General features: G+C 48.4%; 1 protein-coding gene across 3 annotated transcripts in view; it reads left to right on the forward strand.

The window, feature by feature from the left end:
* The first annotated feature begins 1,702 nt into the window (after nt 1-1,702).
* PLA2G7 (phospholipase A2 group VII) overlaps nt 1,703-24,314 on the forward strand; it is a 37,927-nt gene continuing 15,315 nt past the window's right edge. For 2 of the 3 annotated variants that reach the window (XM_015406402.1, XM_015406404.1), the window contains exons 1-7: nt 1,703-1,770; nt 6,358-6,470; nt 7,984-8,134; nt 10,901-10,994; nt 16,229-16,297; nt 20,249-20,393; nt 22,647-22,760. In XM_015406402.1, coding sequence (XP_015261888.1) covers nt 1,746-1,770; nt 6,358-6,470; nt 7,984-8,134; nt 10,901-10,994; nt 16,229-16,297; nt 20,249-20,393; nt 22,647-22,760 — 711 coding nt within the window. In that variant the 5' untranslated portion in view covers nt 1,703-1,745. The remainder of the gene's footprint in view (nt 1,771-6,357; nt 6,471-7,983; nt 8,135-10,900; nt 10,995-16,228; nt 16,298-20,248; nt 20,394-22,646; nt 22,761-24,314) is intronic. The other variant, XM_015406403.1, reaches the window with a different exon arrangement.

Consider the following 24,314-nt stretch of genomic DNA (forward strand, 5'->3'; position numbering starts at 1 on the left):
TTCCTCCTAATGTCAGATCGTGGAAGCTAAGTAGGGCCGGCCAGCCTGGTGTAGTGGTTCAAGTGTCCGACTAGGAGCTGGGCAACCTCAGGTTCGAATCTCCACTCTGCCATGGATACTCGCTGGGCCAGCCACACACCCTCGGCCTAACCTACCTCACAGGGACGCTGGGAAGGTAAACGGAAGAGAGGAGATCGATGCAAGCCACCTTAGGGTCCCATTGGCGAGAGAGGCGGGATATAAATTAAATAAATAAAAAAGAAATGGTTAGCCACCCCCGGAAGCCCAGGGCTCCTATGCAGAGCCAGGCAGTGGCAAACCACCTCTTGCCTTGCGAGGGATGCCAGGTGGGACCTGGGGATCCCCCAGAATTACAGCTCATCTCCAGACTATAGTTCCCATTGAGAAAATGGATGCTTTGGAGGGTGGCCTGTGTGCCGTGGTACCCCACTGAGGTCTTTCCCAGGCTCCGACCCCAAATCTTCCAAGAGTTTCCCAACCTGGATCTGGCAACCCATCCCTCGCCCTGCCCTGCAGGTGGCCAAAGGGGACCTAGCAACCTTAGGAACATAAGAACATAAGAGATGCCAATGTTGGATCAGGCCAAATGGCCCATCTAGTCCAACACTCTTGTCACACAGTGGCCAAAAATACCAGGCGCCATCAGTGGAGCCAGGACACTAGAAGCCTTCCCACTGTTGCCCCCCCCCCCAGCACCAAGAATACAGAGCATCCCTTGCCCCAGACCGAAAGTTCCTGTCTATACCTTGTGGCTAATAGCCTAGGGTTGCCAGGTCTGGGTTGGAAAACACCTGGAGACTTTGGGGGTGGAGCCAGGGGAGGGCGGGGTTTGGGGAGGGGCCACCGCATGGTAGAAAGCCACAGCCCCCCCTTCAAAGCAGCCGCTTTCTCCAGGGGAGCTGATCTCTGTCAGCTGGAGATCAGTTGTAAAAGCCAGAGATCCCCACGCCCCACCTGGAGGCTGGCAACCCTATAATAGCCACTGATGGACCTCTGCGCCATATGTGTAGGAACAGTGTTCTCTGCGTGGCAAACCCAGAGATTCACTTCTCCTGCCTGGAGATTGTGAAACCGAGTGGAGAAGTGAACAAGGTAACATCTGCTGACTTCATAATAAGAAGTAACTTGGCAAAGAAGCACGGAAAGATAAGAGAGAGGCTGTCTGCACAAACACATTCCTGAAGTCTGTTCTCATAGTGGGGTGACTTGCATGTATAGGGGAGGGGGAAGGAGTGAAGAAAAACTAATAAAGCCTGCTTCTCCAGGGAGGAGAGAAAGTTTTTTCTGCAGAGCTGTTTGTGTCTTGTCTTCTTTGTGTCGTGAACCCATCAACCTTCACATATGCTTATCTAATTCTTGATGGCAAAACGAAAAAAGATGTGAGCTCTGTGTATGTGTGTGAGTCTGCAGGTTTGCTATGGTTCCAAAGACGAGTGGGAGCTCTGAGTTAAACCTCCCCCCGGGATCCAGATGCACAAGCCCACTGGCCAGGCACACCGAAGGCTAACTAACATAAATCTTTGGAGGGCTCCACGTCTTATTCCCCACTGTAGGAAGGCCTGCCTGTTTACCTTCTGCTTACTTTTTTTTTTTTTTGAAATCAGTTACCAACCCATAAGAGGATGAGACCCAGCCCTGTATCCCACCAGCGCTGTGTTTTTTGTTTGTTTGGAATGTCTGGTGATGCTCCATGGCGAAAGATCATCCGTAATGTCTACTGCATCATGTGCTGTCTGTCCTTGCTCAGTGGTACGATAACGTTTCATGCTACCTGGGACCGTTTCTTCTCTCTTGCCAACGGAATAAGCATTAATTGTAGATCAGTACAATTTTAGTACAAAAGACCTGGATATGATGGATGTCTGCAAATGTATGTGTGTAAAAAAGGTAAAGGTTCCCTCACTCGAAAGCCAGTCGAGTCCGACTCTAGGGTTGCGGTGCTCATCTCCGTTTCAAAGCCGAAGAGCCAGCGCTGTCCGAAGACGTTTCCGAGGTCATGTGGCCGGCATGACTAAACACCAAGGCGCACGGAATGCTGTGACCTTCCCACCGAAGTGGTACCTATTTATCTACTTGCAATTAATGTGTGTGAACGCAGCTGCAAGAGATTAACCTTGAGAAAAGGGTTTTTAGAGAGGGGGGAGTTTGCAAAGGTCTGAGAACCACATTGCCAGTTGCCTTAAGGCATAAGGTTTGGTTACTCATTAAAAAAAAAATTCCTTTGTTCCATAGTGGAATTTGGGTACGTCTACTTGTTTTATAATTTTATTATATTTATACCCCGCCCGCCCCGCGAACGGGCGGGGGCATACTTAACAGTATGCCGGTGAACTCTTGCAGTTACGGGGATGTATTGCTATGTAATTTGATTGTCCGTTCCAGATTGAGTCTCAACAAAACGGAGAAGCTTATGACTCTTGAGGAAGTTTTAGATGAAACAGGCTTCAGCCGGGCACTCAAGTCGTCGAGTCAAGTCAAAGCGACCAGGGCTATTTTGGGGCAGGAACGCAGAGGAACGGAGCTCCGGCTGGCTCCTGAGTTGGCCACGCCCAGCAGGAACTCATTAGCATAATAGGCCACACCCAACAGCAGAAACTCATTAGGATTGGCTACCTTAGGGGGTGTGTGGCCTAACATGCAAAGGAGTTCCTGCTACAAAAAAGCCCTGGGTTTTGACAACAAGCAAGGTAAACAGAATAAGAAGGGAAAGGTGGGTGTGGGTGGATGACCACACTTCTGGTAACATGGGGCTGTGGCCTAATAGGCCAATGAGCTGTGCTGTCAGGGGTGTGGCCTAATAGGCTAATGAGTTTCTGCTGTTGGGTGTGGCCTATTATGCTAATGAGTTCCTGCTGGGCTTTTTCTACAAAAAAAGCCCTGAAAGCGACTATTTATCTTTATATGCAACAGACTTTATGCTTTGAAATCCCAAAATCAATTCTAAGCGACTATTTGTCTTTTGACGAAATAGACCGTATCTGTTCCACTTTTCTGGTCTACATAAAGAGAATGTATTTTATCCACCTTGTTGGGATAGACACGATTGCTTAGATATAGTTTGTGTGCGGACATTTGCTGGTGCGTATGATTTTGCGATTGACCTTTTTGTAAGAACTATTGCAGGAGATAATTACAATACAGGAGACAAGCAGTGTTCCCTCTAAGCTGAGTTAGTGTGAGCTAGCTCACAGATTTTTAGCCTCCGGCTCACACATTTTTATCTCAGCTCAAGAAAGACTGGCTCCAGAGCCAACTGATTTATGCAGTAGTCAAATCGCTCGCTCACAACTTTCATGCCAGTAGCTCACAAAGCAGAATTTTTGCTCACAAGACTCCTCAGCTTAGAGGGAACATTGGAGACAAGTCCCAGTGTTTTCACATGAGGGTTTATGTATATGCTACTGGTTAGTCTTTGCCTGGTGTTGTTTATTTCATTGGCAACCTCCAGGTGGTGGCTGGAAATCTTCCGCTATTACAACTGAATCCCCAGGTGACGGAGATCATTTCACCTGGAGAAAACCGGCTGCTTTGGAAGGTGGACTCTGGCACGGTGCTCCAAACCCTGCCCCCCCTCAGGCGCCAACCCCAAAACAGAAGAAATATTTAGATATTTGAGCCACTAAACATTTAAAACTATGGGGCAGGGTGTGAGCTTTCGTGAGTCACCGCTCACTTCTTCAGAACGTCAGTGACTCAGGAAAGCTCCTCCCCGGCCACAAACTTTGTTTAGTCTTTAAGGTGCTGATGGACTCTTGTACTTTTCTGCTGCTCCGTGCAGGGGCAGATTAAGGCTCACTGGTGCCCTAAGCACTGACCAATCTTGGTGCCCCCAATCTTGGTGTCATACCCTATGACACTGCAGCTTCCCAACAAAAAATGGAAGATAACTCTAGGGTGTACCATGATCAATGTGCACTAGTTTTATCAATTTTTTTTTTTTTTACAAATCTTCATTCTTTTTCTTTTCACTCTTTTCCCAACTTTGTGGTGCCCCCTTTGGCCCTGGTGCCTTAAGCACGTGCTTGGTCTGCTTAATGGTTAATCTGCCCCTGTCTCCATACAAACACGGCTACCCATCTTGATCTATCCCATTCTAGCTATATCTGATGGGGCTGCCAAGTGGGGGCGGGTGGCGGGTAAACCCCTGCTTCGGATGCCCGATTTCCGCCGCTGTGGAATCGGGCCCCGGGGGGAACTCCGCCCGCCGAAGCGCAGCATGGCTGCGTCACCAGAGGTGACGCAACCACGTCGATCACGTTGGGGGCGTGGCCCCGATTGTCGAAGGGAAAATTCTATGGTTTTCCCTCCGACGATCGGGGCCACGCCCTCAATGTGTTCAACGTCATGCGTCACTTCCGGTGACGTGCTGGCGGGGCACGCACACCAACGGAGAGCTCCCGGAGCCCAGCGACGCTCCCCCGCCGGTAGGGAAAATCAACTTGGCAACCCTAGTATCTGAAGAAGTGAGCCGTGACTCATGAAAGCTCCTCCCCTGCCGCATATTTTGTGAATCTTTAAGGTGCTGCTGGACTCTTGCTCTTTTCTACTGCTGCAGACAGACAACCACAGCTACCCATCTTGATCTATTTAGAACTGTAAAATAATTCAGTTAAAAACACATAAAACACCAGGAGGAGGATAGTAACCGTTACTGGGTGTATGCCAGATGAAACAAACACGTGCATAACACATTTAAATTATTCAACGAAACATACCAATGCACATAACACAACTAGGGAAGAAGGCCAATAACAGTTAGTGGACACCGTGCAATGTTCCCTCTAAGCTGAGTTAGTGTGAGCTAGCTCACAGTTCTTTAGCCTCCGGCTCACACATTTTTGCCTCAGCTCAGGAAGGGATGGCTCCAGAGCGAACTAACTTATGCAGCAGCCAAATGGCTCGCTCACAGCTTTAAGGCCAGCAGCTCACAACGTAGAACTTTTGCTCACAAGACTCCATGGCTTAGAGGGAGCATTGGTGGACAGACCCCAAACAAAACAAGCAAGTCTTCATCCACTGGTGAAAGGCAACAATAGAGGGAGACAGGAGGAGCTCCCTGAGGAGGGACTTCCAAAGTTTTGGTGCCATGACCGAGAAGGCCCTGTCTCAGATGGTGGGGGCACACAAAACAGAACCTGTGGAGATGACTGGAGTGGACAGGTAGTTTCCTAATTCAATGCTCCCTCTAAGCTGTGGAGTCTTGTAAGCAAAAATTCTACTTTGTGAGCTGCTGGCATCACAGTTGTGAGCGAGTGATTTGGCTCCTCCATCAATTAGTTTGCTCTGGAGCCGTCCTTCCTGAGCTAAGACAAAAAGTGTGAGCCGGAGGCTAAAAAACCATGAGCTAGCTCACACTAACTCAGCTTAGAGGGAACATTGTATGGGAGTAGGCGGTTCTAACTGGCCACAGGTATAGGGCTGTAAAGGCCACTGCCAGCACCTTCAAATGGGCCTGAAATCAAATTGGGAGCCATTGCAGATGGAACAAGACTGAAGTGATATTTCGAATATAAATTAAATGCCATTTAGACAGGCAGCTCCAGAATGAGGGCTTTTTCAATTGTATACCCAACCTGGTGGGATGCCCTGTCTAGGGTTCCCAAGTCCGAGTGGCACTGTAGCAGGGGACTCCAGTGCCGTTCCGGGAGTGCATGCGCACCGCAACCACATCAACCGGAAGTGACACGACCACGCCGGGCACGCTGGGGTGGGGCCACGACCATCCGAGGGAAAACCATAGAGTTTTCCTCGGATGACCGTGGCCTGGCCCCCAGCGTGGTCGCGTCACTTCCGGGTGACATACACGTCGCGTGCTTTGGGGGTGGGGTTCCCCCCCGGGGCCCGATCTGCTGGCGGCGGGAAACGGGCCTCTGGGGCGGGGGTTTGGGGGATGGAGCCCTCAGTGGGGTCCAGTGCCACAGAGTCCACCCTCCAAAGCATCCATTTTCTCCAGGGGAACTGACCTCTATAGTCTGAAGATGAGCTATGATTCTGGGGGATCCCCAGGCCCCACCTGGAGGCTGGCACCCATAGATTATTCCTCCAGGCATTCCGTTAGAGGCAGTTTCACTCACCGGGTCTGCTATCGACCTCTCTGATCATCATACCAGAGTGCCGGTGCGTTAAATTGTTCTATAGAATATTTGTATTTTTATTTATGTTTCGTATTTATGTCGTTCACTGCCCTGAACCCGGATTGCTGGGAAAGGGTGGGATAAAAGTTAAAACAAATAAAATAATTAACCAGTTATTGTGGAGAACGAGATCCAGCTAAGATCAGAGTTTCCCGTTCAGCGTAAGGGTACCATTTTGATATCAGCATATCTCGCATTTCAGGTTTGTCGGCTGAAGCTCACAAGAAAATGGGGAACAAACAGGAGAAGATCCCTGAAGGAAAAGGCCCTTATTCTGTGGGCTGTACGGACCTCATGACTGGTCCCGGCATTCAGGTACTGTCTGTCTGTCTGTCTGTCTGTCTATATAACTTAAAGTCTGCCCACCCCGCAATCGGGCTCAGGGCGGATTACAGCAGCAGTTCCACAAATAACCATTAAAATAGGTACGATAGGTCATGTTGGATGCTGCTAAAACAGTGACTGCAGCTTATTGGAAGGACCAGGGCTCTTTTTGTAGAAAAAGCCCAGCAGGAACTCATTAGCATAATAGGCCACACCCAACAGCAGAAACCTATTAGCATATTGGGCCACACCCCTGACAGCACCGCTCATTAGCACATTAGGCCGCACCCCCATGTTACCAGAAGTGTGGTTATCCAGCCACACCCACCTTTTGCTTGTTATTCTGTTTACCTTGTCTGTTGTCAAAACCCAGGGCTTTTTTGTAGCAGGAACTCCTTTGCATGTTAGGCCACGCACCCCTAATGTAGCCAATCCTAATGAGTTTCTGCTGTTGGGTTTGGCCTGTTATGCTAATGAGTTCCTGCTGGGAGTGGCCAACTTGGGAGCCAGCCGGGACTCCATTCCTGTGCGTTCCTGCCCAAAAATAGCCCTGGGAAGGACTATAGAGCACCAAATATAGAAGTGTGATATCGAAAATTATGGAATCACTACCTAATGGATGCAGTAACAAACAAACTGAATTATCTGTCACAACAACCCACACAAGATGTCTTTACGGGAAAATGGTTCCCGGTATTAGAATACTTATCATAACAGCAATCTCTCTCCTCTGAGTGGTCCCAATTACATAAATGGATTTGAAGTTTTATTCTGTTAATAATCTTAATAGGTCTCTCTTCTTATTACCTATTTACACATGTTAATCAGTCAAGTCCAACTTAATTGGTGTATGTTCTATATAACACTAAGATACACAGTTATCTGGAACAATGTTGTAATGTTTACAGTTGCTTTTGGAAAGCACAAACTTGATCAGGTCTGTATTGCAAAAGTTTGGTATTGCTTAATTGCTTTGTTTTGGATGAGCAGTTCTAAAACTTTAAGCTACTTATTTGTATCTGAGCAAATTAAATAAAACAAAAACTATTTAAAAATAGGTTTGACAAATGGTTAAAACAGCGAAAACCAAGAAACTATAAGTTGAGAGCAGACGGCACTGTAAATTACAAATACAGTGTTCTCAAAAACCAGATCAGCTAGGCCGTAAATCAGGCTATGGAGTCTCCTCCATCCGACACGTCCCATCGGAGCGCTTCAGTAAGGGAGGCCGAGTAGATGGAATTAAAGGTACACACACCGAGAATCCTATGAGGTATTGCCTACTAGAAATCACTAGGGGAGGAAAAAGTGGGGTATAAATGAAGAGTGCACAGAAAAGACGAGAAACTCATGCTCCATGGGTGGAAATCATTGTGCCCATGGGAACGTTAGTCCGGATCCAAGCCTGAGTCTGTATTTCTTACTTGTCCCCGTGCTGTTTTCCTTTACACCATTTTAAATTAGTTTTTCAATAACTAATTTTTCCCCCCTTATTAAATTATAGGGAAGCTTTTTGCGACTGTATTACCCATCCCAAAATGACACAAGTTGTGAAGACACCGTATGGATTCCCAAGAAAGAATACTATTATGGGCTGTGTGATTTCATGAATGTGTGTCGGACCATGGGACAGTTTGTTCTTTCGCGCTATGTTGGTATGTTTTTATTAATACAATCAGCCTCTGTGAAGAGCATGCCTTTTGCTTTTAGGTCTGGTGTTGCAGGTGAGTTTATTTCCTGTGTCTGCTACTTGCCAAGGCCAGGTACAACTGCAGTCGGTACTGTTAATGAGACTGAATCTGATGAAGAGGCACCAGGATGAAGGCTGATTTGTGTTTTTGGAGGCTGTAGGCTACTTTCCGCCTATAGTAGAATTTATTATTTATTTATTTATGTATTTATTTGACTTTTACCCTGCCCTCCCGCCGAGGCGGCTCAGGGCGGCTTACAGTAGTTTAAAAACCAGTATAAGAATTGATACAATCTCACATCTAAAAGACTACAATCAGTAAAATAACCAAATATAACTTCTTAGAATTAAAATTACAATTTAGGCGTGGCGGCCATCTGTTATAAAGTGCTAGAAAGATCAGTGTGGTCTGGGCTATTAAAACGCTTGCCGGAACAAAGTTTGAGTCCAGTGGCACCTGGTTTTATGGCTCAGAACCCCCATTTGATCAGGGTGTTTAAGCAAGACATTATTAGAGACTGTCCCACAGTTGTGGAATCTTCTCCCTTTGCAGCCTTCCAGAATCAGAGTCCGGGAAAAGGTGCTGTCAGTTTGGGTTGGCTTCCATTAGCAACCCACTTGAACTCATATGTAGCAGCTTTGGTACATTGTGAACCAACTACATGTGATGCAGGAAATCCACGACTCTCTCACTACTGCCTGTGGAAATTAGCCATCATTTCAGTCTCATTTTTAAAAGTAAAGAGATCAAATCAGAGCTCTGCATAACATGCTGTTTGTTCCCATTATTATCCGGGCATAGCTTTGCAACATACTCCGACCACTCACTTAGTCCATCAGATTCCCGCATGGCACCGTATACTGCCACAATCATTTTAGTTTTATCCTCGTCGCCAGTGTAAAACCTTCACAGCACTCGGTAACAAAACAGAACACAACTTTATTAGAACACGGGTAGGGTTGCCAATCCCCAGTTGGGGTCAGGAGATCCCCTGGTTTGGAGCCCCTCCTCCCGCTTCAGGGCTGTCAGAAAGTGGGGGGGTGGGATGGCTGTTGAGCTCTCCATTATACTCTATGGAGACTGGTTCCCATAGGGTATACTGGATAAGTCAATCCATGGGTATCTGGAGCTTGAGGGAGCTGTTTTTGAGGTCAAGGCACCAAATTTTCAGCATCACTAGTGGTGCCTCTCCTGAAATAAAAATACACCAAGTTTCAAAAAGATTGGACCAGGATGTCCAATTCTATGAGCCCCCCCAAAAAAGGCGGCCCCATTCTCTATTATTTCCAATGGAGGGAAAGCATTGAAAAGGAATGCTTTTCAAAGGAATGCTTAAATGTGATGGCCAGAACTCCCTTTTGGCTTGTCAGCCTCAACTGGTAACCCTAGTGACATCAAAATAGTGATGTCACATCCATGCTTCTGGCTCCTCCCCCAAAGTCCCCAGATATTCCCTGAGTCGGACCCAGCAACCCTAAATAAGTGAAGTGCTGATCTGGGCCCTGCTAGGCCATAACCAGTAACAGCCAGCCGTCAATATAGCAAGTGAAAAGTGAAACTGAAGCAAAAGCTTTATCCTTGAGGGATTGTGTTAAAATAACTTCTTTTTTTGCCGTCAAGTCACATCTGACTTGTGGTAACCTTGTGGGATTTTCAAGGCAAGAGACATTCAGAGGTGGTTTGCCGTTGCCGGCCTCCTAGGGGGTTCCATTGAAGTTATTGAGCTGTGCCTGTGTTACTTTGGAAATTGGGTTCCGTTTTACCAGTTGCTGTGGAAGTTCATTGAAACGTCTTGATTTATACCTGGGGGAGACGTAGGGCTGTTATTCTTTCCACGGCGGGCGTCTTCTGCCGCAGTTACTTTCTGTTTAGAGGTCTATGGACACTATGTACGGAATTACAGAGGAGCCTACTGCTTGTTCTGAACACGATCTTGTTGTAAATAACGCTTAATTGCTATGAGCAACCTGTTGGATATGTGTTTGTACATTCTGTTGGGTTATGACTACTAACCCATCTTTGTTCTGTAATGAATGTCATATACAGTTTTGATCATGTATAGTTGTGAATTGTTGATGGTCTTCCCTTGGTGGGTGTTATTTGTGGTGCAACCTGGAGGTTGGCAGCTCTAGTGCAGGAATACATAAGGTCAGCACCCCCACATGACCGTCTAGCTTAGAGCACTCAAAAAACCCCAGCTGGCTAGGGTTACCACTTACCAGGTCCGTACCTGGCATCCAGCAAGGGTTGGAAGCTCCATATCCAGGAGCGATGCACGCCGTAATGACGTCACCCGGAAGTGACGTCATCACACCGGGCATGCCGTCGAGGGACGCTCTAGCGTTCAGCTTTAAAACTCTATGGCACCATAGAGTTTTAATGCAAGACGCTAGAGCGTACCCCAACGACATGCCTGGTGTGATGACGTCACCTCTGGGTGATGTCATTGCACTGGTCATGTTGGCCCGATTCTGGCACTTTGGGGGTGGGGTTCCCTCCGATGGCTGGATCCAGGCCGGCAGGTTGGGGGCTTCTAGAGCGGGCAAATCCCTGCCCCCCCCCCGGGGACCCAGGAGCCCTACAGCTGGCACAAGTTCAGATGTGAAACAAGCCCTGAGAATCAGTTCAGGCTAGATAAGGAGAAGCTTACCAAGGGTGTGTTGTTACTTCCACGAGGTCATCCTCAGACTTCCTATTAACCCCAACAAACTCTGTTCCCTTTTAATCTAGGCCCCATGACCTGCCCTGCCAAATGGGATGCTGCATTCAAGCCTGGAGAAAGATACCCCCTCATTATTTTTTCCCACGGACTTGGCGCTTTCAGGTAATGCTGCCTTTTCCAATAACGCAGCGTGCCTCTGGAAGTCACAGAGGAGCGTTGGTCTTACCTGCTCGCCTTCAGACTGTTTACGAGGACTGAATATCATTTGTGAAGTGTTTTTTTTTAAGTACTTGAAGGTACACCTTTATTGTTTTCTTATATTCCTAAACACAGACATAAACAACTACATCAAACAACATATAACCAAGAGACTGATTACAATTTGTTACTATACCTAATCCATCGCTTCATTATTCACTAATATTTGTTAATATTCTCTAATTCCACTATTATATATTACTACATACTCAATTATTATTTTTACCATATCAGCTTAATCTTTGGCTCCATTCACATCATACCAATCATATAGTCTCTTCCAGGTTTTTTGAAATGTCCATTTCTTCGTGCCTCTCATTTCCATAGTTAATTTGTCTATTTCCGCCGCTTCTAAGAGTTTATTAATATATTCCTGTTTGGTTGGTATTTCTTGAATCTTCCAATATCTTCCTTGCCGCCGTGGACATATATACAATCAGGTATCTGTCAGTTGCCTCAAATTCTTTCGGAAAAATATTTAACAATAGCAATTCTGGAGTAAAGGGGATGTTACATCTTACGGTTTTTTCCATTATACAGTGCACCTTTGTGAAGTTGATCAAATGTCATTCGTGAAGTCGGCAGTCCTCAGGAATGGTTTCAGCACACAATAAAAGCAAAATAATACTAGTTATAATATCCGAGGTAGACCTGTTGGGCATTTGTTAAAAGAACATGGATGGAGACAGGGGTCGTTTCGTAGAAAAACAGCTAGGGGAACTCATTAGCATAACTCATTAGCATATGCCACCCCCCCTGACATCACCGGAAGTGTGTCATAAGGCCACACACCCCGCCCCCAACGGTCCCGGCCGTCGCCGGCCTTGCAACTCCACTGCCGAGCCCCATGAGGGGTCTGGTGGTGGACCTGCAAGGCTGGCGGGAGTGCAAGGAAGCCCCGTGAAGGCCCTCCCTGGCCCCAGGCAGGCAGGGGTGGGGAGAGGCAGGGAGGAAGCAACTTACCCTCCCTCTTCTCCTGCCTCCTCCTGGCTGAATGAGGGCCGGAAGCGGGGCGGCCGGAAGCAGGGGGCGGGGCTTTGTCATGTGCCCCGCCCCCCGTACCTCACCCGGGGGAACTGCGATCCCCCGCGATCTCCCCCGAAATGACCTCTGGATAGAGAATGTCGACAGAGTGCTTCAGAGGGGTATGGCTGCTGGGATATGCAAGGCCTCTCGTGCAGCCTTGTGAAGAAGATCTGAGGATCACCCTCAAGGGGTCAGCTGAAGGACTGCGAGTTAGCATAGCTAGACTAGGGACTGCCCACAATTTCAAACTGTGTCCTTCCTGTCTCCTGATTGGCTCTTCTGGAGACTTCCTGCTCCCGCGGAGCTTCCCGTCGCTCTTTGCTTCGTTTACAGCAATTAGACTGGTTAGCTTAGGCTTTCTCTCTCTGTATGCTCTTCTGTAATAAACCTACTTATTTTTTTCCCTAAACAGTCAGTGCTCCACTTCCTTTGCATACTTAAACTCTGCCCCCTTCTGCCTTTGGTCCTTGCCTCGCTTCTCTTGTCACAGTCAACAGGCTGGGGATGGGAGGGGGACACACGCTGTTTGGGATGCAGCAAAGTCTTCAGGTACAGAGGGATGGCCCCCGGGTGTCTTGGAGGAAACAGTCATAAAGCCACTTGCAAAGCCCTAGCAAAAGAATGGATCCCGTATGGTCTTCCGCAAATGGAGGGCTGCTTCCACATGCAAGGGGAGAGGAGGGTGGCCAGCTTCCCCGCCGCCACCACCGCCGCCACCAGGGCTGGCATCAGCGTCCCCTGAGCTGAAGCAGCTGCTAAGAAGAAGAACAGATTGGATTTATACCCCGCCCTTCAGTACCCAAAGGTGTCTCAGAGTGGCTTATAAGCTCCTTCCCCTCCCCACAACAGACACCCTGTGAGGTAGGTGGGGCTGAGAGAGCTCTTTTGAGGACTGCCCTTGAGAGAACAGCTCTGAGAGAACCTTGACTGAAGAAGAACAGATTGGATTTATACCCCGCCCTTCACTACCCAAAGGTGTCTCAGAGCGGCTTACAAACTCCTTTCCCTCTCGTGCAGCCTCCCCACAACAGACACCCTGTGAGGTGGGGGGGGGCTGAGAGAGCTCTCTTGAGGACTGCCCTTGAGAGAACAGCTCTGAGAGAACCTTGACTGAAGAAGAGGAGATTGGATTTATACCCCGCCCTTCACTACCCAAAGGTGTCTCAGAGTGGTTTACAAGCTCCTTTCCCTTCCCCTCCCCACAACAGGCACCCTGTGAGGTAGGTGGGGCTGAGAGAGCTCTTGACAGAAACTGCTCTTTTTCGAGGACAGCTCTTATCAGAACTATGGCTTGCCCAAAGTCATCCAGCCAGGTGCGAGTGGAGGAGTGGGGAATCAAACCCGGTTCTCCCAGATTAGAGTCCGCGCACTTAACCACTGCACCAAACTGGCCCAGGTCTTCCCGTGGGGCTCACTGCCACCTCCCACCACCTATCTGCTCGTCATGACCCTCACCATCAGCCACACTCCCAGCTGCACGCACTGTCCAGCACCGTCAGGGAAGGGTGTGCAAGCTTTGGGAGAACTGGGAAATGAGCAAGTGGGTGGGGGGAAAGGATGGGTGGCTAGGCGGGGGGGGGGGATGCCGGCAGGTGAGCAGGGAGGCATGAGTGGGGGGGGGGCACAGTGGCAAGTAGAGAATGGGAGGGGCCCCCCAGGGATTCTCTGCCCAGCGGCCCACTGAAATCTGGAAGCGGCCCTGCTTCTTCCTCCCATGCCCTGTATTGCACCTAGTGCTGTTTCCCCGGAGTCCACCAACCTCCCCCTAAGCTGCATTTCAGGGGCCAAATGGGGAGAGCCAGTATGGCGTAGTGGTTAAGAGCGCGGACTCTAATCTGGGAGAACCGGGTTTGATTCCCCACTCCTCCACATGCAGCTGCTGGTGTGACCTTGGGTCAGTCACAAGTTCTCTCAGAGCTCTTCTCCCAAGGGCAGTTCTCGAGAGAGAGCTCTCAGCCCCCTCTGCCTCACAGGGGTGTCTGTTGTGGGGAGGGGAAGGAGGTTGTAAGCTGCTCTGAGACGCCTTCGGGTAGCAAAGGGCGGGGTAGAAATCCAATCTCCTCCTCCTTCACACACTCCTTACTGTGTGGAAAACACTGGACGCACGAAGCTGCCTTACGCTGAATCGGACCCTCGGTCCATCAAGGTCAGTCTTATCTACTCAGACTGGCAGCAGCTCTCCAGGGTCTCAGGCGGAGGTCTTTCCCATCACCTCCTATCTGATCCTTATAACTGGAGATGCCAGGAATTGAACCTGGGACCTTTGTCAGTGCCAAGCAGAGCCGCTGCCACTGAGCCACAGCCTTTCCCAACATTAATTATCCACATACCCATCTGTCCTAATGCGGGGGGGAAATAGGTTAACAGAAGGAGAAGAAGAAGAGATTGGATTTATACCCCGCCCTTCACTACCCGAAGGTGTCTCAGAGCGGCTAACAAACTCCTTTCCCTTCCCCTCCCCACAACAGACACCCTGTGAGCAATGTTCCCTCTAAGCTGTGGAGTCTTGTGAGCAAAAATTCTACTTTCTGAGCTACTGGCATTAAAGTTGTGAGCAAGCGGTTTGGCTACTGCTTAAATTAGTTTGCTCTGGGGCCATCTTTCCTGAACTAGGACAAAACTGTGTGAATCGGAGGCTAAAAAACTGTGAGCTGGCTCACACTAACTCAGCTTAGAGGGAACACTGCCTGTGAGGTAGGTGGTGCTGAGAGAGCTCTGACAGGATGTTAAGTCGCTCACTTAACAAAGTCGTCGGGGAGTGATTCAGCAAAGATTCAGCTTTATTCAACAACTCGTAACACAACTCCAACACGGATCAACTCTGATAGCCAGAACAGCTTTTACATTGAAGCTGTTCCACTTTTAAACTCTCCCGGCTAATGTAGCCACGCCCTACTATACAATACCAACCAATAAGATTGTATACATAAAGTCCAATCACAGACGTTCCCGCTCAGGGAGCTTGATGGCACATGATTGGTTGGTTCTTCCTGGGCTACCAATAGGATTGGAGGGATTAGGATCCTAGCCCAGGATGAAGCTTGAGATGGAACTTCAATTAGGTGCTTCACATACAGTCATGTATTACAATGGCAGCTATTGAATACATCACACAGAAACTGCTCGTGATAGAAGAAGAAGAGATTGGATTTATACCCAGCGAACCTAAACAGCTTGATAAAAAGTAGAGACATCACCCTGCCAACAAAAGTCTGCATGGTCAAAGCAATGGTATTCCCAGTAGTCATGTATGGCTGCGAGAGTTGGACTATAAGGAAGGCCGAGCGCCGAAGAATAGATTCTTTTGAACTATGGTGCTGGAGAAGACTCTTGAGAGTCCCTTGGACTACAAGAAGATCAAATCAGTCAATCCTAAAAGAAATCAACCCTGACTGTTCCCTGGAAGGCCAGATAATGAAACTGAAGCTCAAATACTTTGGCCACCCAATGAGAAGGGAGCACTCACTGGAGAAGACCCCGATGCTGGGAAAGATTGAAGGTTAAAGAAGACGGGGACGGCAAAGGATGAGATAGTTAGACAGTGTCATAGATGCAATGAACATGAAGTTGAGCAAACGTCACAGGATGGCGGAAGACCGGAAGGCCTGGCGGGAGCTGGTCCATGGGGTCGCGAAGAGTCGGACTCGACTGTGCGGCTGAACAACTTCACTACCCAACGAAGTCTTGGAGTGGCTTACAAGCTCCTTTCCCTTCCTCTCCCCACAACAGACACCCTGTGAGGTAGGTGGGGCTGAGAGAGCTCTCCCGAGAACTGTCCTTGAGAGAAGAGCTCTGGAAGAACTTGTGACTGACCCAAGGTCACATCAGCAGCTGCATGTGGAGGACTGAAGAATCAAACCTGGTTCTCCTAGATTAGAATCCGCGCACTCAACCGTTCTGCCAAACTGGCTCTAACAGGGGACTGAGTGCATGGCACAACGAATGCAGAACCGGTCATGCCTGTGCAGATCGTTGTCGAAGCAACAAAAGAAAGAGAGGAGGTGTTTTTCCCAAAAATATGTACTGTTTTAAATGAGATGTAGCATACCAGATAGCTTGTGACCACGATCCAGCCTACAGGGATCTAATTCCTGTCACGTTTGTTCCAACAGAACCCTCTATTCAACGATCTGCATTGAAATGGCTTCTCGGGGATTTGTCGTTGCGTCTGTTGAGCACAGGTACAAACACTTTTTGTATCGGTTGGGACAAAAAGTCGTTTCACGGGAGGCGGGCTGATTTCTGTCTGCATCCTTGAAATGAGGAAGATGGATGAACTAGAAATGGAGAACCAATACGGGCTTTACTTTCACTACGTTGCTTGCTTTGGGTTGCAACCGGTGTGATGTTTCTTCACCAAAAAGTGTTTGGGAATGGTTGGTTCTCGTGGAAGTATATGGTTCAAAATAAGGCGTTTATGTTAGGGTCGGGGTGGGATTTCTGCTGATTTCTCCCTCCTACGGCAGCCCATTTGGTGTCATGGTTAGGAGTGCAGACTCTAATCTGGGGGAAGAAGAAGCGAAGAGATTGGATTTATACCCTGCCCTTCACTACCCGAAGGAGTCTCAGAGGGGCTTACAATCCCTTTCCCTTCCCCTCCCCACAATAGACACCCTGGGAGGTAGGTTGGGCTGAGAGAGCTCTTTCGAGGACTGCTCCTAAAAGAACAGCTCTGAAAGAACTTATGACTGACCCAAGGTCACACCAGCAACTGCATGTGGAGGACTGAAGAATCAAACCTGGTTCTCCCAGATTAGAATCCACACTCCTAAATATTACACCAAACTGGCTCTGGGAGAACCGGGTTTGATTCCCCATTTCTCCACATGCAGCTCCTGGTGTGACCTTGGGTCAGTTACAAGTTCTCTCAGATCTGTTCTCTCAGGAGCAGTTCTCTCAGAGTTCTCTCAGGCCCACCTACCTCACAGGGTGTCTGTTGTGGGGGGAGGAGATTGTCAGCTGCTCTGAGACTCCTTCAGGTAGTGAAGGGCAGAGTATAAATCCAATCTCTTCTTCTTCCCAAAGTGCCCCCTGAAATGCTGCTCCTTAGGGGTAGGGGACCTCCAGGAACAGTTATGAAGGGAATCCAAGGTCTCTCACAGGATAGGGAAATTGGCACCAAAAAAAACCCCCCATCCCATCGAGCCCACAAAAATCTAGGCAGGATCCAGGTAATGGAACGTCACTGAACAGGGGTCTTTTTTGAGCTTTCGAGCATCTTAGGAATTCTGCAACAGGGCAGTGGGCACGATTACAAAATGGCCGCCGTAACAGGTGGAGCCAATCACAAAAATAGCTGCTGTGTGAGGCGGAGCCAGCCACAAAATATAAGGAATCAAGAATCAGGTAGAAGCTCTGTTTTAACAGGATGTCTTTTAATGTATGCAAAAACAAGCAGCCACTGATTTATGGCTACTACGTTTTACAGTTAATAAAAGTACATATGGGCCTTACATAGTACACAGATGGCGGGAAAATATTGCAACTAATAATGTGATCCTGCATCACACATCTAGAAAAGTCCCATCCCTCTGATATTGTAGAACAGCTTCCGTGATAAGTTGTACTACATGACGAGCATTCTAGATGTCAGCCCGTTTCGTAGTTGATCTTCCTCAGAAATTATTCTTAGTAGGTCTTCCCCAGAAGTTATCTCCCTCTTATTTATTACTCAAGCTTTTACATAGGAAGCAAGCCAGTCCATTAGCCTTTCCTTAATCCAAAGCCTGCTCTAATACTTGCTGACAAAATGTTCTCTCATAAAACATAGAGCCATAAATCACAGTGGATACTTGTTTGGGAGGTTTTACGCGGTGATCCCGGTTTGGTTTTCTGTTTTAATCTATGCAGCCAGTCAGAAGCCCTCTTGGGCAAAGCCCCACTTAGCTCCGCCCACTTTTGAAAAGCATTTGACAGGTCCCAGGAAAGGGGTTGGTGGATGCTGTGGGGCCTGTGGGCACCATGTTGGCAACCCCTGCACTGGACTATTGACTCCCTTGAGTCACGAGCAATGTTCCCTCTAAGCTGTGGAATCTTGTGAGCAAAAATTCTACTCTGTGAGCTACTGGCATGAACTTTGTGAGTGAGCAATTTGGCTACTGCATAAATTAGTTGGCTCCGGAGTCATCCTTCCTGAGCGAAGACAAAAATCTGTGAGCAGGAGGCTGAAAAGCTGTGAGCTAGCTCACACTAACTCAGCTTAGAGGAAACACTACTGGTAACCCTAGCCAGCTGGGGTTTTTTGAGTGCTCTAAGCTAAACGGTCACGTGGGGGTGCTGCACTAGAGCTGCCAACCTCCAGGTTGCACCACAAATAACACCCACCAAGGGAAGACCATCAACAATTCACAACTATACATGATCAAAACTGTATATGACATTCATTACAGAACAAAGATGGGTTAGTGGTCATAACCCAACAGAATGTACAAACACATAACTCAGCTTACAGGGAACACTGGTCACGAGCTATAAGTCATAAGCTACTTGTTAAGTACGAGACTTAAGGCAACAGCTCTTAATAAGTGATTCAGCTTTATTCAACAAGGTAGGAACGAACACAAACATGAGAGCAAGAAGGCTCTCTTTTAAACTGTGCGGGCTGACATAGCCACGCCCCCGTGTAACAGTAATAACCAACCAAAACAGTAACAGAACAGCCAATAGGTTCATTTCCCTCCAGAACTCTTCTAGTGTCCTGATTGGTCATCTAAGCAGAGAAGCCAATCAGGTTTCCCTATTTACAATACCAGAGATGGATAGGAGTGTAATTCAAGCTCAGCTTATTTATGTATAAGGTAAAGGTAAAGGTTCCCTTGCTCGAAAGCCAGTCGAGTCCGACTCTAGGGTTGCGGTGCTCATCTCCGTTTCAAAGCCGAAGAGCCAGCGCTGTCCGAAGACGTTTCCGTGGTCATGTGGCCGGCATGACTAAACACCAAGGCGCACGGAACGCTGTTTATGTATAGGCAATACATAACACTACTGAAGGACTGGACATTTTGCTTCCATTGCCTCTGGGTATTCTACACAGAAAATTCCGGTAAGGGAAGAAGCCCCCGACAAACCCATACAATCCCTCTAAGCTGAGTGAGTGTGAGCTAGCTCAGTTTTTTAGCCTCCGGCTCACATATTTTTGTCTTGGCTCTGGAAGGATGGCTCCAGAGCAAACTAATCTCTGCAGCAGCCAAATCGCTCGCTCACAACTTTAAGGCCAGTAGCTCACAAAGTAGGATTTTTGCTCACAGGACTCCACAGCTTAGAGGAAGCATGGATACATAGCTCCTGATAGGCTTCTTTATGCCTGTTTGTTTCAAAGGATGAAGTTTTTCATGGCTGTGCCGGACTGGCTGTAGTGTCAGTGGTGGAAAGTACACTTTGTATTGAGTAAGCTGGTGGGGAGATGGAGGATTATGGTTAATACTGTGTACCATTCCTGGTACATCTTTTCTTCACCATTACATAAGAACGTAAGAGACGCCAATGTTGGATCAGGCCAAAGGCCCATCCAGTCCACCACTCTGTATCACACAGTGGCTAGAAATACCAGGTGCCATCAGGAGGTCCACCAGTGGGGCCAGGACATTAGAAGCCCTCGCACTGTTGGCCCCCCCAAGCACCAAGAAGACAGAGCATCACTTGCCCCAGAGACCCTATCTATACCTTGTGGCTAATGGCCACTGATGGACCTCTGCTCCATATGCTTATCTAATTCCCTTTTGAAGCCGTCCATGCTTGTAGCCTCCACCACTTCCTGTGGCAGTGAATTCCAAGCGTTAATCACTCTTTGGGTGAAGAAGTACTTCCTTTCTATATCCTGAGGCAAAACTATGAATGCAGAAGAAGAAACTTGGAGTCCAGTGGCACCTTTGAGACACTTTTTCCGATGTGTCTGAGGAAGTTGTGCGATGTGTCTGAGGAACCTTGAATAAAACTTTGTTGGTCTCGAAGGTGCCGCCGGACTCAAGACTGTGTTCTGCCACTTCAAACCAACATGGTTACCTGCCTGGATCTATGAATGTGAAAGTTAAGGATGCCCATCAGAACTTTAGACAGCATCGTACAGACCTTAACGGTGTCGATGTCTCAAAAGAGAAGCCTAAGGATTTTGAAACGGCGTTTTTTCTTTCTGTTAGAGACCAGTCCGCTTCAGCGACGTATTACTATAAGGAGAAGCCTTCGCCAGAAGTAAAAGGAGCAGCTGCAGAATTGCAGGAGGAATGGATGTATTACAGGAAGTCAAAACCAAGTGAAGAGGATACTGCTCTTCGTCGGAAACAGGTATTTGAGGAGGCCCTGAAAAATCTTTAAATCTAGGCCAGGGGTGGCTCGGGAGCCACATGCGGCTCTTTCACACATATTGCGTGGCTCCCGGCTGGGCAGCTGGGGAAGTGAAGGGGAGGCGTGCCACTCTGACCGGTCTTCCCTTCCCAAGCCAGTGTTACCCTTCCTGGGTAGGCTTGAGATGAGCGGGAGCAGAGAAAGAAAGCAACTTTAACTTTAAATACGTCCACAAAGGCCCCCCCCCCAGCCAGCCTACAAATATCATTGGACAAATAAATATCATCACCAGTATCTATTTTTATCCCTTTTGGCAGTTTCATTTAACGTTAATAAAACGCAAATCTGCATATTTTCCAATAAAAACCCGTCTGTGATATTTGTTCACGTCATGCGGCTCTCAGACATGTGATGTTTATTCTATGTGGGCTCTTAGGTTAATCAAGGTTGGCCGCCCCTGATCTAGAGAGAACCTTGTTGGGGTGGGGGAAGAGGAGAGAGGAGACCTCCTAGCTGGCCCGTAGCTAACATGGGGCCCATGGGGCCCGGCCCCCTAGTGTTTCTTCTGGGCCCCCTCCCTCCTGGGCTGCCCCCAAAGTCCTCCAACTTACCACCTGCACTGTGCTTTCATTTAATTAGCTGGTGGGCCCCCCGAGGCCCCCTCCCAAAAAAATTCCCTAGCTACGGGGCTAGATTTTGGACGTCATGTGATTCTTTCTTTCTCTGGATCGCCAGGCTCTTTGACCTTCAGACTAGGACCTGAAGCGGTGTGAAAGCTAGGATGGAACCGTCATGGTGCACAGTGTCCGTGCCTGTTTCCTTTTCCCCCATGAACGTATCTGGCCAAAGAGATTTTGCTCTTTTTTGACGCACTGCAGACCACCAGTGGTCCCTCAGCAGATAGCACTGCCTGCCTCGGACCTTTCTTGCGTTCTCCTCTCCCCAGGAGTCCTGGGCTACCGGGACTAATTATTTAGTCCGCTGTGCAGACTAGCCATTTACTTCATTTGTACTCTACCTTTCTTCCCCATGGAGAGACCCAAAGCGACCTCCATTGTCCCCTTCTCCTCCGTTTTATCCTCGCAACACTCTTGTGAGGTGCATTAGCCTCCGTGTGACTGGCCCAAGGTCACCCAGCGAGCTTCCGAGGCACGAGTGAGGATTCGAACCTGGATCTCCCAGATCCTAGCCCAACACTTGACCAATGCTCCCTCTAAGCCAGGGTGTCGAACTCATTTGTTACGAGGGCATAAATGACATAAATGAGACTTTGTCGGGCCGGGCCACGCATGTCATAAAATGTAATGCCAGGTAGCAGAGAGATAAACTTTATGTCACACGCATGTAACGCCAGGTAGCAGAGAGATAAACTATATAAAGGACACAAACACAAAGGGGCTTTTTAAACTTAAAATAAAAACATGCTTGAAACATCAGCTCTGTAAGCTGCAAACCTACTTTTTATCAATATTCACCACAGAAATGCTCAGAGTTCTTCTGAGTCTAGGACCCCGGGTTAAAACATGAAATGGCTGAGTGATTAAGAGAGTCTGGCAAAGCAAGCTATGATGCAGCAGCAGCAGCAGAACTGAAAGCAGGAGATGGCCAGTTCCACTGCAGGCCTGATGGAAGCCCTCTTGGGGCGTGATGCGGCCCCCGGGCTGCATGTTTGACACCCCTGCTCTAAGCTGTGGAGTCTTGTGAGCAAAAATCCTACTCTGTGAGCTGCTGGCATTAAAGTTGTGAGCGAGCGATTTGGCAACTGCATAAATTAGTCTGCTCTGGAGCCAGCCTTCCTGAGCGAAGACAAAAAATGTGTGAGCTGGAGGCTAAAGAACCATGGGCTCGCTCACACTAACTCAGCTTAGAGGGAACACTGCACTCGACCTCACTTTGCCACACTGGCTCCACAAGGAGAGAGTGTGCAGTGGGGAAGGGGGGAAGGGGATGAAACCACCTTCCCTGTCTCTTCCTTCTGCACAGCTCCACTGACCTGAAAAAGAGAAAGCGAATCTGCCCTTTTCCTCATTTCCCACGACACCCTCTCGACCTCCCTGGCTACTAGTTCCGGGTCACAGAGACGGCTGCGAGAGGGGGTGGAAGGAGCCCAGGAAAGACCTGTGACCTTTGGCGCCTGCAGCCCACGGACCACGAGCCACGGGAGCCGAGCCAGTTGGCCTCACTTGCTCAACGGGAGCCTCCCCGCCTCGGCTCAGGAAGGCTCCTCACAGCCGATGTCTTTCCTTTGCGCAGGTGCAGCAGAGGGCCGAGGAGTGCACCCGAGCCCTTGACCTCTTGCTGGGCATTGGCTCCGGAAAGCAAGCGGAGAACTTGCTGCCGCTGAATTTTGATTGGACCCGTGTCAAGGTAAAAAAAAGATAGCCGATTCCTCCTTGGACTTGTGAAGGGGCGACCAGGAGAGATTCTACTGAGCTCAGCGACAGCTCTCCAGCGTAGAGTAGGGCGGCCGTTGCTTGTGGGGCTCATCTTAATTTTTCCTCTCTCTCCTGCCATGGGGTACCACGAGCCCTGACCTGGCTGGTCTCAGCCCAGGCGCAACCCTGCTTAGCTTCCGAGATCTGATGAGGTCAGGCTAGTCTAGGCCATCCAGGTCAGGGCAGAGGTGGCTGGCTGTTGCCTGCCTCTGTGTAGTGACTAGAGATGTAAAATTTCCGGAAATTTTGAAGCTCGGAAAAAAACCCGGTTTTTTTCGGGGGGAAACTGAAATTTTCGGAAAAATTGAAAAAATGCAACATTAGCATTTCTTTTGTCTTTTCTAGTTTGAAAGTCATTCTGTTACTTTAGGAACATAAAATATGACTATGGACATTTTTACTTGGCATGAAATTATCACAACTAGCATATTAAAAATATAGTGTATCCAAACAATTATTACAAACAGAATACCCACCCACATGCAAAAACAAAACTGAAACTTTTTTTTCTTCTGACAATCGCACCTCCTAAATGAAGAAATGCATCTTGTTCTTGCATTGGAGAGTTCAGTTTGTAACCTAGGACTTGCTTGTCCTCAGTGCGCAGAAATTACATCAATCTGATACCATATATATATATTTTAGAAATGATTTGGAGAATATTTGAACACCTGGTCTTAAAATATTTTATTCATAATGTTAAAATAAAACGTTCCATAATCAATTTTTTCTTCTTCAATTTTTCCAATTTTTCCGTTCCCCCCCCCCCCGAATTTTTCCGGGTTTTTTCCGGGCCTTCACATCTCTAGTAGTGACCTCTGTCTCCCATCCAAGCACTAACCAGGCTCAACCCTGCTTAGCTTTTGAGATCTGACGAGGTCCACCTCGCTTGGTCCACTCGGGTCAGGACGAGCCTCATGTTCCAGAGCAAGAAAGCAGAACTCGACACAAGCCTGCCGTTTTCAGTTAGTACCCTTTACTATAAATCACAACTTTTAAAAAATCCCTGACTCAGAAATGAATGGCGTCTTCATATTAACTATGGAAGCTGTAGTAGGAACAGACACGGCCTGGCCACAACCCAGCACTTGAGTTATGCTGGCTGAAACCCATCGGCTTCAGTAGCGTGAGGGCGCTTAAGTCTGTGCAGAAATGTGGCCCAATCTGCATTTGCTATGTAAAGCTGTTCCGTTCTGCTGTGGCGCCGGCTGCCTGTTTGGCTCAATAGAAAGCTCTCCTCTGCCTGCATCAGGGCGTGAGCTGTTTAGGGAGAGTGCGAGAGAGAGGGGAGAGGAGCGGTCTCCCAGGGGCACCGGCAGGGCACTGCACTGCGCTGCAGGGGTAGGAAACGGCACCTGCGACCCTCCCCCACAGAAAGTAAAAAGGCAGAGGGAGAGGGAGGGCAGAAAAGATGGAACAAGCTGGGTAAAAAACACAAAAACACCCAGAAGTTGTCAGGCAGAGCATTCTGGGGATTGCCCCAGGA

Source organism: Gekko japonicus, unplaced genomic scaffold (assembly GCF_001447785.1).
Source record: "Gekko japonicus isolate JY-2015 unplaced genomic scaffold, Gekko_japonicus_V1.1 scaffold2988, whole genome shotgun sequence".
NCBI classification, from domain to species: Eukaryota; Metazoa; Chordata; class Lepidosauria; order Squamata; family Gekkonidae; genus Gekko; species Gekko japonicus.